Source organism: Eucyclogobius newberryi, unplaced genomic scaffold (genome assembly GCF_026437365.1).
Source record: "Eucyclogobius newberryi isolate DKJ021-1_F unplaced genomic scaffold, fEucNew1.0.hap1 SCAF_3, whole genome shotgun sequence".
Classification (NCBI taxonomy): Eukaryota; Metazoa; Chordata; class Actinopteri; order Gobiiformes; family Gobiidae; genus Eucyclogobius; species Eucyclogobius newberryi.
This window is the reverse complement of record NW_027315945.1, coordinates 12,244,077-12,263,824: the sequence shown is the minus strand read 5'-3', so window position 1 is coordinate 12,263,824 and position 19,748 is coordinate 12,244,077. Positions and strand designations below refer to the sequence as shown.

General features: G+C 41.6%; 1 protein-coding gene across 2 annotated transcripts in view; it reads right to left on the bottom strand.

Moving 5' to 3' along the window:
* The window catches only part of iglon5 (IgLON family member 5), a 295,698-nt gene that overhangs the window by 21,798 nt on the left and 254,152 nt on the right, over positions 1-19,748 (bottom strand). For both annotated transcript variants that reach the window (XM_072461621.1, XM_072461622.1), the window contains 2 exons: positions 9,957-10,088; positions 7,855-7,975 (listed from right to left, as the gene is read on the bottom strand). In XM_072461621.1, the coding sequence (XP_072317722.1) occupies positions 7,855-7,975; positions 9,957-10,088 (253 nt within the window). The remainder of the gene's footprint in view (positions 1-7,854; positions 7,976-9,956; positions 10,089-19,748) is intronic.

Genomic DNA, 19,748 nt, shown 5'->3' with positions numbered 1-19,748 from the left:
AGAAGAAGAAGAAGAAGAAGAAGAGCTAGTCTCCGGTCTGGAGAGACGGGAGATGGCGGAGGAGAGTGGATCGGTGGTCGAAGACGTTCTGGACGGCGTGGAGGAGCAGCCTTTTCTGGCTGCACGTGCCCGGAAACGTAAAAAGTCCCTTAGCTCGTCCGAGGGTTCTGGGAATGAGCAGCAGGATGAGGCTGAAGCTATTGATATCCGGAGTGAGAGCAGAGACTGTAAGGTGATCATAAAGCTTGCACAGGATAGTGCATCCTTTAAGGAGTGGAATTCAGTGGCATTGTCAAAGAGCCTAACTGTAGCTGTGGGAGTGATCAAGAGTGCGAGTGTCCTTAGAGATGGCTCGCTGCTGGTCGTGTGCAAGGACGCGGCTCAGCAACGGAAGGCGATTGGAACTAAACGTCTGGGTGGAAAGGACATTCTTGTGTCTGATGCTGAAAGAAACACGGTCAGAGGAGTTATCGTAGGTGTCCCTACGGCGACGTCTGTGGATGAAGTTAAGGAGAATTTGACTGGAGCTACGGTGGTGGAAGCTAGGCGGTTGAAGGTGACCCGGTATGGGGTAAGATGTGACAGCTTGTCGGTAATGGTAACGCTTGAAGGGAGGTGCCTGCCTAGTAAGGTGTTCATTGGGTACATGTGCCATGACGTTAGGCCATATGTTCCACCGCCCCTGCGTTGCTTTAAGTGCCAGCGCTTTGGGCATATTGCAGCGGTCTGTAGAGGGAGGCAAAGATGTGGTAAATGTGCAGGAGATCACGAGTATGGGAAGTGTGACGTGGGAGCAAAACTGAAGTGCTGTAACTGTGGGGAAGAACATAGCTCTGCCTTCGGGGGATGCAGGTTTAGCAAAAGAGCTGCTGAGGTGCAGAAAATAAAGGTCTCTCAAGGTATATCCTATGCAGATGCAGTCAAGAAAGTTTCAAGTAACGAGTTTAGAGTAAATACAGAGAGAGGAGCCAGCGCTGCTCCCAGCCAGGGCGAAATGAGAAAGGCCAGCGTGGCTCCCAAGAAGTGTGAAGGTTTCAAGAGTGGAGGTCCCAAGTGTGCAGGTTCCAGAATTAATGAGAATACCCTGGTTGTGGATAGAGAGGATTTTGTACTCTTTATGGTGGATGTTGTAAACTGTGCTGCTCAGACTCAAAGCAGAACTGAAAGGATCAGGATCATTGCTAAAGCTGCAGGGAGATTCCTTGGAACAAAGGAGCTTGATTGGGCAGATATAGAAAACAGGCTAAAGGCGCTAAATGGGAGTCGGAGTGATGGGGGTCTGCTTTTGGGGAGTCAGAGTGATCAGAGTGACGAGATGGGGGTGGGGGTGGTCTCCTGCCCTCGCCCAGTCTCGTAGACGCACGGCTACCAAGCAGCGACATCAGTGGAAATATTAAAGCCTATAGAATGAAGCCTAAAGAATAAAGCTGTACGGTGGAAGCACCGAACGTCAAAGAAGGAGAGGAAGATGAAGAAGAGTCTCCCTGGAATAAAGCCGGTCGGTCTCTGAAACAACAACAACTATTCTAGTCACAAAGACATATCATGACCTCATGGGCTTTGTAACACCAAAGCAATGGAAGGAGTTCTTTTACGGACTACGACAGAGTCTGAGGACTACCATAAAACAACAGTCTGAGGAAGAACAAGCCCTGGACTAAAACTGTGAGGAGACCTTGCTCAACACCCGGTCTGGAGAGACGGGAGATGGCGGAGGAGAGTGGATCGGGGATGGAAGACATTCTGGACGGCGTGGAGGAGCAGCCTTTTCTGCCTGCACGTGCCCGGAAACGTAAAAAGTCCCTTAGCTCGTCCGAGGGTTCTGGGAATGAGCAGCAGGATGAGGCTGAAGCTATTGATATCCGGGGTGAGAGCAGAGACTGTAAGGTGATCATAAAGCTTGCACAGGATAGTGCATCCTTTAAGGAGTGGAATTCAGTGGCATTGTCAAAGAGCCTAACTGTAGCTGTGGGAGTGATCAAGAGTGCGAGTGTCCTTAGAGATGGCTCGCTGCTGGTCGTGTGCAAGGACGCGGCTCAGCAACGGAAGGCGATTGGAACTAAACGTCTGGGTGGAAAGGACATTCTTGTGTCTGATGCTGAAAGAAACACGGACAGAGGAGTTATCGTAGGTGTCCCTACGGCGACGTCTGTGGATGAAGTTAAGGAGAATTTGACTGGAGTTACGGTGGTGGACGCTAGGCGTTTGAAGGTGACCCGGTTTGGGGTAAGATGTGACAGCTTGTCGGTAATGGTAACACTTGAAGGGAGGTGCCTGCCTAGTAAGGTGTTCATTGGGTACATGTGCTATAGCGTCAGGCCATATGTTCCGCCGCCCCTGCGTTGCTTTAAGTGCCAGCGCTTTGGGCATATTGCAGCGGTCTGTAGAGGGAAGCAAAGATGTGGTAAATGTGCAGGAGATCATGAGTATGGGAAGTGTGACGTGGGTGCAAAACTGAAGTGCTGTAACTGTGGGGAAGAACATAGCTCTGCCTACGGGGGATGCAGGTTTAGCAAAAGAGCTGCTGAGGTGCAGAAAATAAAGGTCTCTCAAGATATATCCTATGCAGATGCAGTCAAGAAAGTTTCAAGTAACGAGTTTAGAGTAAATACAGAGAGAGGAGCCAGCGCTGCTTCCAGCCAGGGCGAAATGAGAAAGGCCAGCGTGGCTCCCAAGAAGTGTGAAGGTTTCAAGAGTGGAGGTCCCAAGTGTGCAGGTTCCAGAATTAATGAGAATACCCTGGTTGTGGATAGAGAGGATTTTGTACTCTTTATGGTGGATGTTGTAAACTGTGCTGCTCAGACTCAAAGCAGAACTGAAAGGATCAGGATCATTGCTAAAGCTGCAGGGAGATTCCTTGGAACAAAGGAGCTTGATTGGGCAGATATAGAAAACAGGCTAAAGGCGCTAAATGGGAGTCGGAGTGATGGGGGTCTGCTTTTGGGGAGTCAGAGTGATCAGAGTGACGAGATGGGGGTGGGGGTGGTCTCCTGTCCTCGTCCAGTCTCGTAGACGCACGGCTACCAAGCAGCGACATCAGTGGAAATATTAAAGCCTATAGAATGAAGCCTAAAGAATAAAGCTGTACGGTGGAAGCGCCGAACGTCAAAGAAGGAGAGGAAGATGAAGAAGAGTCTCCCTGGAATAAAGCCGGTTGTTGTCTGAAACAACAACAACTATTCTAGTCACAAAGACATATCATGACCTCATGGGCTTTGTAACACCAAAGCAATGGAAGGAGTACTTTTACGGACTACGACAGAGTCTGAGGACTACGACAAAGTCTGAGGAATAAAGTCTGGCGGTAATGCAACACTTGGATGCCAACCGCCATAAAACAACAACAACAACAACAACAACAACTACGACAAAGTCTGAGGAATAAAGTCTGGCGGTAATGCAACACTCGGATGCCAACTGCCATAAAACAACAACAACAACAACAACACATAACAGTTGGGTTTTACTGGATAAATAATATAAATAATACATATCACATACTTTACCAAAACAATATACTTTCTGTGAAGCTTGAATACAATTTGAAAACAGTCCATACTTTGTTCTGCAAATGTATTGACTATCATTTCCATTTAGATTTGAGATTTTATGTAAATCATTGAAATTGTATTATGGTTTACTTCACTTTGCCTCATGACGCCTCCACTCTGAAACTTTCTTGATGTAGCATTTTAAAGGGTCTAATACTTATACCACATTTGGGCCATTGGACCACTTTATTCTTCTTCATATCTTTGTGTTTGCCTAACACCTTTTTTTTTGTCTTTTCCTTTATGTTTTTTAATACAGACATTAAATATATACATTTTGCCCATAGATACATATAAAACTATATACTAGAGGTGCAACAAGTCAATCGATCAATGGTAACCAATCAACCATAGAAATAGTTGGTCAATCGACCAATTGCCAACTGAGCTCCACCCAAACTCCAAAACATGCCAGAGCAGGAATCACAATCAAGTGTCTTTGATGAAAACCTTTCAACTTTTGAAAATAATCTCCAGGACGTCCTCAAACGGCTCCAGTTCAGCTCTATCTGGGTTAGGGTTAGGCAAAAATTTTGTAAAAATCTCATATTCACAAGACAACCAATTAATCAATTAATCAGTCGAAAGAATACCGGTAATCGACCACCAAAACACTTGTCAGGACAGTTCTACATTAAAATGAATGGATTGCTTCCCCCGCAGAGGTCAGTTGGTGGGCGTTCTCTCGGATGTCCTCAAAGGGACTGTATCTGACTTCAGATTGTAAAAGCAACTATCTGAAAATAAAGGGAGCATATTTGATGAATGAGAACCTTATAAAAGCAACTTCCAAGGGCATATTTTCCTCCAATCAGGCGCGATGTTGGATTATCCTATTGGAAAGAAGTGGCTTTGACCGTCCTATTTATTTGTCTAGGTTAAAAATCTGAGTGACAGAAAAGTTAAAAGTTAAAAGTTAAAAGTTCAAACTAAAACATATTCTTCACTTATGACAATTAAGGCGTGGAGGTAATTTATCATTTGAAATTAAACTGAAAGAAATTCCAGCACCAAGTGTCCAAAGAGATGTTTAATAGACTGAATCATGCACAATATAAAACCATTAAAAACAAACTAATATTAGAATAACACTTATTATTACTTATTAATACTTTGTTGTAACACATTTTGATTACATTCAATTGAGCGTGTAACACTATTGACAGCATAAAACGTAACCAAATATTTTCTATTTTTAAGCCGTGCTCCCTCAGATATGACCCGTGTTTTAACATCTAAATGGACTCATTATCTCATTATCTGAAGCTGAAGCCTCATTTTCATAAGGCCGACATGAGTTCGACCTGGAGCGATGAGTAAACAGGCTCAAATCCCACACAGGGATGCTTTTAATATCAGAACATTGGTATCTTAATTCTACCTCCAAGCAGAGACTTTTAAGGCAATAGAGCAGCATGCGCAGATTTAAAATAAGTCCACTCCATAGTCTTGGATCAGCGTATCCAACCAAAGTCACCAAACCAATATGTTACAGTGGCTCAGACAGAAATGCTGACCAACCTCTAACTGAGTGGTTTTCTAATCAATCCTTTAATGCATACTGCTTATGTGTCCTTCAACAAGAAACTAGTGTTATTTAGGGCTTCCACTCATTTTATTGGTCAAATAGTCAGCGAGAGGCCTATTAATCTCGTAAGGCCGTGCGAAGCACGGCTGCGAAAGTGCGCACGTAGTGCGCACGAAATCGAGCGCGAAGCGCTCGCCCACTTCCAAGCACTCACTAACGCACTCCTTCACTCACGCACGCCCCGTGCATACTAATTAGTAGTAGCACTCATTTGCCCTAAGTAGCTCACGAATACATTCCCCATCTCTTGCATGTTCCGTGCATATAAGCATGTAATGCAAAAAATGAACATTACTACTGTATAGAGGGCCAAAAACACAATGTGGGCGGAGCCCACTCAAAATTAACGAAAGTACCCGTCAGTGACCAGGGACCCACGAGCACTTTCCGAAAATGTATAGTTTATGATATTTGAAAAATGGGAAACATTGTTTTCGCATCGGAATATTATTATTTCTTCTTTCTTTCTTCTCGGGACCAACCCCCCTATTTTTCACCCAGGGAACATTGACGAAAAGTCAAAAAAATTTGCACACCTCGAAAAATCGTGCCTCTCTACATTCTGGCTATTTCCCTTTTCTAAAATAAAAAAAATTGGCATGCATTTGCACATGCATTGAGAGATAGGAAATGACCCAAAAAAAATCTGATCGTAGAATCATAAAATTTGGCGCAGAGGTAGATGGTGACAAGAGAAGTAAAAAATATTATTACGGCAACGCCGTCCACCCAACCAAATGTCGGACATATTGGTTCAAAAATGGCTAAGCAGGACTCGGGAGTTTTTCCAAACGTCGTACTTTTACGAACTCCTCCCAGGGCGTTGGCTCTAAAAAGCTGAAATTTGGTGAAAATGCTACTGAGGAGTGGGACGTCAAAAGTTATTCAAATTACATTGATACCTGTCACGGTCTCTGAGCGGCGAAGCCGCAAACTTTAGCTAGAATTTCAGAAATTTCCCAAATTTAACATTTCTGCCGTTTGCGCAGATAAAGTCCGAATTGCATTAAATTAGAATCAGTTGTTAAACTCTTTGCGCTAAACGTACTTGAAGTGAAATAAATTAATTTGGCACCACAGCGCCCCCTACAGATTTTATATGGAGGTTAAATGTTTAGTTTTGCGAAATTTTATGAAATTTGACACAAAACTCAATTTTGGCATCCCCATCAAAAAAGTCAATGAGACCCATGTCATAATTGTTATGGTTTTGCCGTAGCGATGACCAAAACCTCCCATGTTATTCCAATGGGGAAATCGCCAGAACATGTTTACACTTTAGACTTTCACAAACTCCTCTTAGGGCGTTAGCCCTATTAACCTGAAATTTGGTGAGACTCATCTTCAGGGGTGGACCGTCAAAAGTTATTCACATTTTTATTCAAAGAGTCACGGTGTCTGTGTGGCAAAGCCGCACATTTTGCCAAGAATTCAAAATAAAATAGCTTTTTGATGGTAAAACAAAGGGGAGAAGATGTGACAGCATCACAGATTCAGCAGTAGGCGTAATAAAAGGACAATTGGGGCGCGTTAGCGCCCCCTCCTCTTGCGGCGTGGCGGCGGTGTGGTGGCGGCGTTGCGAGGGCCGATCATTGCCGCTTGCGGCTATATTTATTATTATTATTATTAGTTTGATTAGTGTAACTCGTATATAATTAATACAATGTCTAATTTGTTTGTCTGTACATTGAGAAGGTCGAAAACATCAACAGCTTTTTTTCTGATGTATAAGATGTATCAGCCTAACTCCACCTGACCATCGGACCAGATTTAACCATCCAGACAAGTATTGGACCTTAAAACCCAACACGACCCGGTATAAAAACTCATTTTTGTCAACGCGCTGTCCCAGATTGGAACCAACTACCAACTGAAGTAGTTTTAAGCCCGATTTTGGCTGGAATAACCGTAACCTGACGCTCGCTCTCCTCCTTCATCAGCGCGATACTTATTTTTGGAGTTTGCCGATTAATCGAAAAGGAACAGAACCAGATTTGTTACCAACATTTACAACCAGATAAAGTTAGAAAACCTTATTGCTTATTAAAACCACAAATTGCCATGAAATGTATCAACCTTTTCATGGAGAAACGGTGATGCGGACTGTGTGTCTAAAAGGTTTCTTTCCTCTCAAGCTGTTTTCTGACCAAAGTTTTGCCTTGATATCTGCAGTGACACATCGTTTCCATGTGTTCTGGGACTGTCCTGTTGCACATAAATATTGGACAGAAATGAACAAGGCAATGCAGACGGTTTTTAACATCACCAGTCTGTATTTGGGCCTCAGAACTCCTGCCCTGGACACAATGCCAATGGCGGTTATTTCTGGCAGCAGAGAAAAAGACATCATGAAAAAATGGATGACACAAACAGCGCGGACGATTAAGGACTGGACTGACGCCATCACTGACTAAACTTGGAAATGGACAACTATGACAGAAACTGGACTCAATGGGACTTTTATTGTCGACTTTGTTTGCTTTGACTTCATTTTTCTTTGGGAGGCCTCACTTTCCTAAATTCTCATCTTAAATTTTACCTGATTTGTTTATTATTTATTATAATTTTCAATCTTGTGTAGTTAATCCCACAAGTTCTTGTCCTCATCCCTCGTCATGAATAAATAAATACATCAAAACTGCTATGCTAAAGTCATTTTCCCTCATGTAGATGTTACTTTACCCCCTGTTATGTTTGTGAGAGTGTGTCGCTCACCTGTGGTCGTCTCTGTACCACTCGAAGGTAGCGGCTGGTACTGCCATGGCTTCACAGCGCAGGATGACGGTCTTGCCCACGTGTGCAGGCATGTTCTTCACATCTGTGATCATGGGCGGGTCTGCAAACATCACCAAGAGCATAAGAATGTCAGGATTATGCAGTTAATCCATAATCGGGAATATTTAGGTCACAAAAAAAAAAAAAACAATAGTCACTATTTTAGTCTTATCTGTAGTTCAAAAATACATCTAAATATGAAGTACTTTTTATATGGCTGTTTTTGTGACATTTCTTTAAAGCCTATATGAAATGTTTGCATGTTTTTCGAATTGTTTGATGAGAGACCCTGTGGTAAAACAAATATGATAGTTTTCCTCAGTTATGTTGTAGTTTGTGAAGAAAATTTGACAAATGAAGGTAGTGCTGAGTTCTACAACAGAAAACCTCCGCCTCTGTGATGTCATCAAAAAGCGCCATTCTATTAAAAAAATGCACGCAACCTCCATCTTTTTATAACAGTTTAAACAACGACTCAACAAAACAAAGGTGTTGTCAGGTGTAATTATTTGTCTAATCATAACTATTGGATGGATTTTGGTCCTTGTTTACAGTCCGGTTGCTAAGTAACAGTTGAGGAATTACCTCTACCTATGCCGGCCAATTGCTGGCCATGTAAAACCAGGAAGTAACATTATAAACGTCACAAAGATTGCCAAATTGGACAAAAACAGGCAAAATGTTTGGTAAATAAATATATATATAATCATATTCCCTTTGTTTGACTGAAAAGAGTAGTCTAATGTGTCAAATGGACTTGAAAGCCGTGTTCACACCGCGGCATCAAATTCGCGCTCAAAGCAGATGTTGAACGCCTGTACATTTGAAGACTAAACGCATCCGAGGCGCGTTCTCGACGCCCTGGAGGCGAGTCGAAAATAAAGAAACAGCGGGTCCGCTGTCTACGCACATGTGTGTCCGTGCAGCGAGCTCTCCTCGCCTCCCTTTGCCCTACATACTGGCTTTTTAGACTTTTCAAGTGTTAATGCACTTTTAATGATTAAACTCAAATATTTTCCATAACCGACTTGTTTCTGTGCATAGCCTGAGCTCCTTATCGTATTATTAATTAATTCATGAACTCCGGGATTAAACTGTCCAGTAGACATTCTTCAAAAGCTGAATTTCCTTATTGACTACCAGTCCTACGATGAGCGGATCACGCATATTTCTATACTTATAATCAAATGAAGGCATAGAGTGGAGGATTCAAGATGTTCCCTTGTTAGTTTCATATACACAGTACAACTTGGGGTGCCTCCTGTGAGCAGCTGGTGCACTAAACGTTGTGACGAGCCCCAGTGCATGTCTTCGTGCTTCGTGCGCACTTTACAGACTGACTACATCCCGATGCCGTCTGCACCTTCACTTTAGCCTTATGAGGAACTTTCAGACTAGCGAACCTTCGGACTCGCGGGGGTAACCGAAAAAAAAAAATTCTGCGTCAAACACTTTGGACGCCTCGGACTCCCGTCAAAGCGTCGAGAGCGGAAAACGCCAAAGCGCCCCTGACGCACCGCGCTCAACGCCAAAAAAGCAGGAATCGTGCCGCAAAAAAGCAGTAATGTAACATAGATGTAGCACATTAGCTTCCCTCCGCCGCTAACAACAACAATAACGACACAGCAAACCACGGAGTAATGTGATTAACCAACACATGCGTTATTATTTTATCATCTCTCCTGCAGCTCGCCCGGAGGTGTGAGTTGAAGATCCTGCTGACAGAGGGCTCCACAAGACGTTCCCAACAGACCCTCACAATGTGCTTGAGTCCGGCTTCCTCCTCCGCCAGCGGATCCAACTCACCACCAGGGGGTGATCGGTTGTCAGCTCTGCCCCTCTCTTCACCAGAGTGTCCAAGATACCACGACTTTATTTAGAGACCATGTTGTGGTTCTATACTTCAAATGAGGATCTAGTTTCAATATTAGTTTTAGAATCCATTCATATCAGATTGTGTGCAGGTTGTGTGCAAGTGAAAACTCCTGACTTCATAAATGAACCTGCATGTGACCACTCAGAGATGGCTGTGCTTCACTTACAGTTCACAGTCACTTTGACTTTGCTCTGGTCGGCCGGGGCGACTCCGTTGTGGGTGACGCACTCGTAGTCTGCCGCCTGCTGCCTCTTGATCTCAGTGATGTCCAAGAACTCACCGTCGCTCAGCAGCCCATCTGAAAGGTCAAAGGTTACAAGCAGTTAAAGTTACGTTCACTGATCAGAATGATCAGAATGGTCAAAAAGGCTTTTTGCCACGAGCTACTGAAACCTTTGTTTTATTGCTTATTTTGACAGGAATAACATTAATTTTCTATTGTATTAACACTTATCTCAACATATACTGTAATAGAAACACATGGACATGCCTAAACATCCAAGTTATTTGCCTTTGTAGCAAAGGCACAAAACAGGTAGTGGAGTCTGGGGGGAAAACTTTAAATAAATCATGAGCAGCATGATGTGGTCCGCCCTGCTCCCTTCACATCAGAGGCTGCAAACATTTTTCTTGGGATTGCTAAACTTACTTTATGTTTTATATTGTAGGTTGATTTGTAACATTTATCTTTTACAAGAACAAGTTTAACTTTGTGTCGCACTTCCTTGTGTCGGCTGTGTTGGTTTCTACCATTCATTCAGTCTGTTGCAGCTTTCACTGTGAATATGAGGACGATTAATGTAACATAAACATTTTGTAGCTTGACAGCAGTAGAACAAGGCTGTGTCATTTCCCCAGAGGCATCAGAGGCATCTGTTTTTACTGTCTATGATCATAAACCTAACCAAGCCTACTGTGACTCGAAAAAGTGACAACAGGGAAAGAGGAGAGTGACGTTTGAGCAGGTCTAAAGGGAGAGAAAGCACTAAAGTGGCGTGAGGGTAATAACAGTGCAGTGATCACACAACATCAGTGATCAGTACCCAATTCATAGTCTACACCATTGCATCACTGACCAACAGCCTTGTTGGGTCATCAGATCAGAAACACGCTCTTGTCGCAGACATTTGTGAATAAAAAGTCATATTCCATCGTCATAAAAACGGTATGTTTTTGTCTTCTTTGCAGCTGCATGGATGGACGGCTGCAGGTCACGGCGCCGTAACCGATCAAATGATAGACGACTAATTGCGGCGGACCATTAGGACGTCCCATGACCTCATGGGCTTTGTACTTCCAAAGCAATGGAATAAGAATTTTTAAGGACTACGACAAAGTCTGAGGGGAGGAAGAACTTCTATAGGATACAATGTTGTTGTTGTTCTATGGCGGTTGGTATCCAAGTGTTACATTACCGCCAGACTTTATTCCTTAGACTTTATTCCTTAGACTTTATTCCAGCTGGCCTTCTCCCACGCCAGACTTGTCTCTTCGATCGCTCATAACAAAGGCATCTCATGACCTCTTGGGCTTTGTCAAAGCACTGGAAGTCAAGGCACTGGAAGAAGAACTTTTAGGACTACGACAAAGTCTAAGGAATAAAGTCTGGCGGTAATGCAACACTCGGATGCCAACCGCCATAAAACACCACCACCACCACCACCACCACTACCAACACCAACAACACCAACAACAACAACAACTTCGGTTGTTGTTGTGGTAAACATATCACACACTTTACCAAAACAATATACTTTCTGTGAAGCTTGAATACAATTTGAAAACAGTCCATACTTTGTTCTGCAAATGTATTGACTATCATTTGCATTTAGATTTGAGATTTTATGTAAATCATTGAAATTGTATTATGGTTTACTTCACTTTGCCTCATGATGCCTCCACTCTGAAACTTTCTTGATGTAGCATTTTAAAGGGTCTAGTACTTATAGACTTTTCTAGTATCAGTTCGGTCAACGTTCAGGTCAATGCTCTTCAAACTATGATGTGTCGGATAAAAGTAACTATTTCACACAAATCATATACTGTAGAAGCAACTGCCAGGGAGTCTTTTTTCATCTATCAGTCACGCAGTTGGGTGAAAATCATATCAAAACATCTGTCTGTCTGTCATGGTGCAATATCAGACAGAGAGAAGAGACTAAGCGGATGGAGTTTGATGAGAACCATGTGGAAACATCTGTCGGACTATATTGTGGCATCCAATCTTCAGCTTCTCCGACCACCACCAATTACTCACACACTGCATTCATACATATTCATAATTCCAATTCTGTTTTTTAGATGCGCTAATTTCTATGGCAACAGTGCTATATTTTGATCACTCTGTAACTCATGAATCTTTCCCAATAACATAATAACAGTATGCAATGATCGGAGCTGGGATCTCGTTGTCAAACTCCCAGTTATAAGGCAATCGCTTGACCATCTGAACTATTGTCAACCTAAAAAGAGTCACGTTATGTTACATGGGTACCTTTACATGGCCAGTACAAATCAAAGGATTACATAGATTACGCCTATAATTAAATCGCTTTTTGTGTGTTTACATGTCCAAAACACATGTTTTTAGCTATTATATTTAGAAGAGAAAGATCAAATACCATCTGTCCTAGTTTAGCCCTTTTTTGCAGGATTTTCGTTGTAAAAATGCTGTACAGGTGTTTCAATATTCTGATAAATTAGACATGAAATAATGATCAGATTTTTGGCATTCATGTAAACTTATACTGTATGTGTTACTAGTTCCTGATGGACAACAGAATGAATGTTGAGAACAATCTATTAAAAACTAAAATTACACTGATAGTCTTAAGCACAGACTTTAAAACGTTCAAGGTTTGAAGCCGGCAGTTGCAACATGTAAAATTAATCAGTGCATGTCCTTGCCAGATAAATATTAAAACTACAGCCTATCTGACTAATGTTTAATCAATAGAAAACAGCAAAGCCATTTGCTATAATCAAAAAAAATCACCAAAATGGCTATCCAATTAACTGGCCACTAACTAAAAGACTGATTAGAGCAATTTACATGAGCGAAATCAGGCCCATCAGTCCTGAACAAAAGCATATGGCACTGGACTAACTCAAAGCCATTCTGAGCTTAAAAGCAAATATGCTACTAACAAAATCATAGTGTAATAGCTTTAATAATATGTCTAGTTTTTCGAAAATGCTAATTTTTGGCGTGTCATTTACAGCGTCCATTTCAGGACAGAAAAAAATGTTAATTTCAATAACAGCTCCATTGAGGTTTCCAAGGTCTGTTTTAGCAATGAAGACGTTTCAAGTCCCATCAGAAAGTAATTTTTACTTTTTTGGAAATGCTTTGAGCAGCAGCATTTATACTCTCCTGAGCTAAATTGGTCCTGCCAAAAGGGAGGAGTTATAACTTAAAATAGACCGACCCTTGTTTACAAGTCTGACATTTCCACTCTTACAGCTTGTGTCGCTAATTCCTTTTCATGTCTGGCCAGCTCTTCTTCAGAGCTGTCAAGTACCTCATTAGCATTAGACTGTTTGATTTCTGTCATGCTCTTATGAGGCTATTGCAAACTGAGGGTGGGTTAGGGTTAGGGTTACAGTTTCGTTACAGTTTCGGTTCTTTCGGCTTACATTTTTAGCTCAGTGTTTTCAGATGTGAGTTATGGCTTTTAGATTAAGATTGACTACCGTTGAAACCTATTTGAACACAGACCACCCCTGAACAAATGAGGGATATAATAGTAGCAACACAAAGCACCTTTAACTTTTTCCATCCAATTTGCTAGTTCTTCTTTGCGTCTTGAATAATGTAATGAAATGCTTTCCCCCCCCAAACTAACATGACAATATAAAAGGTTTTCGATACATGTAAATGAAACACCATTACTTTTCGGCATTGGGGGACGTTCTGCTCCCTTCACCCAAACTGTACAGACACAGACAGAGAACGTGTGTGCTTTGTCCTAGCTTTTGAAATAGGTGTCCACTGCACCATTAACTAAGTCCCCTGTGCGTCTCAAACCAAATTAGTCAGTCTAGCTCTCCTCGGGCCAATAACTACACCAATCCTGTACTCCCAAAACACAAGGGAGACACTTATTGCTCTGGGACAACAACAGGAGTTATTGTATCATCATAGGGACAGAAAACAAGAGGAAAAGAGTGGAAGAGAGAGAGATCAGCCCCGCTTCTCTGCCAATCTTAGCAGCCAGATGTCTTCCACCAGCGTCAAAAGAGCATCAGCTTTATTTTTCTCTGCCTTTACCCTGTTAGAGGCATGTGGAACAAAACAGCAGAGGCAGCTACAGCGCCTAAGTACTGTTACATAAAAGACCTAAAGTCAACATTATATAATTACTTTTCTGTGCAGAGTGGAGTTAAGCAGTAAGGAGATACATGTATAGGGAATTGATGACTGAAGCAAAGTATTAGAATGTGCAAAGCATCAATCTTTAATAATCCGAACTTTATGTCAATCCTGCAGTTTTTGAGACTGTCTGGTCAAGCAGCATTGAAGCTAGGAAAAAATGTTTGCTGGACAATGAATGCAGTATACATACATTTCACTTCCTTCTTTATATTGCTTTATGTGTCCGCTTCACCAAGAGACCAGTTTATCATCCCTTTGGTCAAGTTAAACGTCACCTAAAACCACCCTGTCCATTGTTCAGTCACATCATAGACCCAGTTAAGTCCGAGTCTAGAGCTGGTCCCGCCTGGTAAAGTTTAGATTAGATCTGGCCCTCGAAAAGCCAACCATCATTCCAGGTGGCACTTGATGGGAAATGTCAGAGAGCTCGTCAATGAGGTTATGGAACAGGTCTGTTTTGACTTCTCTTATAAAAGCTAGATGATAAAAGTCGGTGTAATCCCTCATTCGTCCAGGCGTGTTCCATAGTAGAAAAAGCTTCAGTTGTAGTCATCTGGACTCAGTTTGAAAAATAGACGTTTCGACTCTCATCCAAGAGTCATTGTCAATAATGATTGACAATGATTGAATAATGAATGATCATTATTGACAATGACTCTTGGATGAGAGTCGAAACGTCTATTTTTCAAACTGAGTCCAGATGACTACAACTGAAGCTTTTTCTACTAGATGATAAAACGATATTTAAATGTTGGCAAGCGCTTTTGTCTGACAGAAGTCATTTGTTTACCTGTTTTACCCATGTCAGCTACAGTACTTCCTGTAGGCCTCCCCAGAAGCATCACATGACGGTGTTGTAACATGTTTTGATGATGTGACATGTTTAACAAACAAAGCTACTGTCGGACAATTTCTCCAAGATTGCATCCCACGGGTGTGACAAATGGGAGGCTCTCTCGTCTTGATTTATGCTCCTTGTGGATTTTGATAGCCTCTCAGATCCAGCAGTGTTTTTTGTTACTTTCAGCATGGATGACCCAGGCATTATTCCAGTCCATGATGCAGTTTTGTCTCTTGGCTGATTTCAGGTAAAGCCAACTCCTTGTCACAGATACAGTCCTCGAGAAGGCGTCAGACAGTAGGCACGTCTGAGGAAGGCTATGGGAAATAACTGAAACATGTACAGCGGGTTAACAAAATACTCTTGTCGGACAAAAAAAGTTTAAAGTGGATGACAAAATGAACCTTTACCAATGATATTTTGTGTGTCCTGTGACTCAATAATGCCACATACCTGAGAGACTGAGTTTTGTTTCATATTAGTTTTTCAGGCCGCAGCATGTAAGTTTTATCAAAAAGACCAATGATCAAACTTACTTTAAATAATTGCACAAAATCCAAACTTTATCAATCCAAAAAAGTGTCAATATCAAAATCACAATCAGAAAAGGTTTATTGTCAATGAATGAACAGAATTCACAAACATAGGAACTTGCTTTGGTGATTTGGTGCAACATAAATGATAAAACAATGATAAAACACCCTATATGTGTCAAAAAGAGAACAATTTAAATCTTCTATGGGATAAAAATAAAAATAGGCTATAAGATAAAAAAATAAGAATAAAAATAGGCTTACTATGTACACAATTATTTGCAGTATTTGCAGCCAGCTAGCTTGCATCACAATCCTATTACCAACTTCAAACTCAGCTTTCACGATAGATTCTCCTTGCCCCTCTATACCTCAAGCCATCATTAGCCCCTTGAACCTACACAATGATTCCCTATTATAAGACAAACACACAGTGGATAAAATAAATTCACTAAACGCCACTATTATTCCCACTGGAGATTAGCGCTGCGCAGCTAATTGAAGATTATATAGAGGATTATTAGCGCTGGCTACTGAGCTGGAGAGCATTATTTGCGTTGGTGACTATGTGGCACATTCAGTACAGAAGAGGTAGTGCCCCACACAATCCATTTTCACTTCTTCCATTAGTTTAATAAATACAGCTCCATGGTGACATCTCTGTCTATTCGGCGGAGCACCCAGCACGGTCGCGAAGAGAGGGGGGGAAAAGATAGAATCAGACAAGCAGCACTGGAGGAATTACACACCAGCCAGGGACTTCCGAGGAATATAATAGGACAAAGGAAATCAGAGCAGACATAAAGAGATGTAATTTGTGGGCAACGGGGAATGGTGAAGACACAGGTGCATGAAGTGGTTCTCACAAGTTCATACATCAATACAACAAAAGTTAAGGGTGAGTGAAGTGTCTTGTTCATGGATGGCAGTAGGTGTGGACAGAGGTCGGGTACGACGTGTCAACATTCAAGTAAGTGACAGGAAACAAAGCACAAATGCAACCAATTTGAATGAAAAAAAGAAAACTGAAATTAAAACAAAATTAAGAAAGCAAAAGACGGGGGGACTATTTCCAGGTGGCCTTTTGGTTTTGAAACTCAAGCATTATTTGTCCTGTCATAAACCTGTATATGCCACTATATGAATTGAGTTCTGATGCTGCTCGAATCAATGTATAAATGTGCCCTCTAAATCCTGACAAGAAACCATGATGGCAGCATCACTGTGCCATTTTCTAAATGTCTTTAGTATTTCATACTAATGTATGTTTCATTTTCTAAATTATGTTTTGCCCTGATCAGATAATATAACAGAAGCTACTCCATCACTCTCAAGAGGAGAGAATGTACAACTTTTTTCGTTTTTTTTTTTTTTTTTTACCAGATCAGCCTTCTCTTCTATTGAGAAACAGTCAGTGAAACTCATAACCAAAAGAGATTACTACAGTACATGCACTCGACTAAAAGCATTTGACGAAATAGCTTATGAAAACCAAACTGTGACGAGTGAGTGATGAATGATCCCAGTGCCTGGAATGAAGAACGTCATTGTTCTGGTGTGTAGGTGGAGGAACGGGCTGAACAGTTTTATTATGTGTTTGGTCCAAGAGAGAGATAATTTGCATTGTACATTAAAATGTGTTAATTACTTAAAGGCGTAATGGACGATTTTTCGGCGATTTGAGAACTCAGGTGGAAGTGCGTATGCCACTCCCCCGTGCGGACTGATACAACACACACGTGCGTTTGTTTATTAGCGCGACCGATCGCATCGCATCTCTCGTCTCCCGTAGATTTCTGTCTCTTCAGAGACAGCTCGAACAGTCTTTCTCCGTCTTAATTTTGTCCCGTACACTGAGGGAACTATATTATGAAAGATCCATGCGCTTAGACACGCGGAAACGTGCTGCTCTCCTGGGGACAAGTCGCACGCGGCTGCAGGTGACCGGTAGGTGTGTTTTATGATTGATACGTGGCAGGACTAATCGGCCGTCCACGCCACGAGGAAATGAGACTCAGATTTGGGCCAAAAAAATCGTCCATTACGCCTTTAAGTGTGATAATGTATCATGGCATCTTTTATCCATCAACATGCCCAGAGACAACAGGTGGTAATTATCAGCTTTTGTTATAACTTGGGGTTATCTTTCCTTTTGGTAAATGTTTATTGCACACTGTCCCTGTGTAAATAATACTGTAGTAACCTGCATCTGACTGAGCTTTACCATGGTGACAGTTATGTTGTTCTGCATGTTTTTTTAAATGTCTTCTGCCTCGTCTTGTGAACATTTTAACTTACTTCAAGTTAATTCAAATGATCCTAAACTGTTTGGGGAAATTACAGATCCATACCCACACCTCGGTCCGCCGATTGTTTGAATATTTGCATCAATATTTAATACGTTGTCTAAACTGTACATACCAACCCCAGGCCAGTTCCATCTGGGAGTCCAAGAGGAGGGGAGAAGAGAGTAACTCTCCCCCCCGACTTTAGCTAAAATATCTAATCTAAACTAAGATAAATAAGATAAACTAAGCTAAACTAAGCTAAGCTAAACCAAGCTAAGCTAAACTAAGCTAAGGAACAAAGACAATGCCAGAGAGGACACATCCGAGGAAGTTAATTTTACTCCTTGTCTTTGGACACGATGTTTGCTTCAAACTGCAACACGCAAACCCAAGCGAAGGATTCCCTTTGCGTCTTCCAGCCAACAACTTTGACTCAGTCTTAATAATCCATGCGCCTTCAAGACCATCGCTCTCTCGTCTCAAGGAAAGGAGAATCCAGCGCTTCTTCAGCCTGACGCTGTCAGAGCCTTCAGACTAAGTGGCCCTTGTCCTTCCCAGCGTGACCCCTGCAGAGCTGAACCCTGGAGGCGTCAGCTCCAGGGTTCAGCTCTGCTCTTATTTATTATTAATTAATTTGGACATTTGATTTGAGAATTTGAATAGCTTAAATACGGCTGGTGCCCCACATAACTAATAAAACATACAAATTAAACAAATCCCTACCCTCATGCTGTGTGGCATGTTTTGAAATCTTGATCCGATTCTTTAATCAATATCAACTTTGAATGTCACCCTCTTTCATAAGTGGGAGGACAGGATACAGTACTTGGACTAGTAGTTATACAACAATATCATACATACCACACTATGAAACAACACCACACTGCCACTACAACTACTACTCCCTTGCCTACTTCCCTATCCACCATTTCTTCAGCTGTTCACACCACAATCAAAGACCTGATCCTGCCCTGTCCTTCTCCAAACTACACCTCCATCATCCACTTATCCCATCCACTCTGCCTCCTGACCACCGCAGACCGAAAATCCGAAAGGTCTGGCTCGTTCTCTGGCTCTCCAACACGTCGGACACTTGATTCCTCACCACTTAAACACATTTTCATTCCATACGCTGCCACGACAGCTTGCAGGTGTGAGGTTTAAAAGAAAGAAGAGCAGACTGTGAAACATGTCATTTATGTCAGAATAGACTGACTGATAGGAGTGTGAGCAGTGAAAGGAAATGTTTCCTCTATAACTTTACAGATGGAAATACGGTCTAAAATAGTTGGGTTTTTATGTCTCTATAAAAGCATTACAAGATTTTTTGGTGAACGAATACAATAAATTCTCCAGTTTGAAGTACTCTTGTGGAAAAATGTTTAATCAATCATGATTTTAAAAGTCATACATTAACATCATATGAATTCTGTTTGCAAAAGATACAGATACAGAACCATGTCTATTAGTATAAAACTTACAGCTATGATCAACTTATCATTCGTTCATCATCTCCTCAGCTAAAGTGATGCCTTTTTAAGCTTTAAACAAAGATTCAAACATGCTTTTCAAGTTTATTGGATAGAATAATTACAAGCATAACTGTTATTACTCAAAAGGCAAATACGTCTCCTACCGTGCTTATTTTATATCCAGCTATGTCTACTACCAGTACTACCGTAATGTTTACTAAAAACTAGCCAAGAGAGTAAAAAGTATTGTAGAATACAGTAAAAAAGGTGTGCTTTTTGCTGCATGTAAACATCCATTTAGATCAGAATTATGATTTTCAAACCAGACTTCTACCTTTATAATCAACCCTAAACGTGAGAGCTGGCTTATTCTCCAGCAAAGTACTTCAGACTGAAATCCTGACTCACGATCCGGAGAAGAGTGTTGACAAAGCAGAGAGACTGTCCAC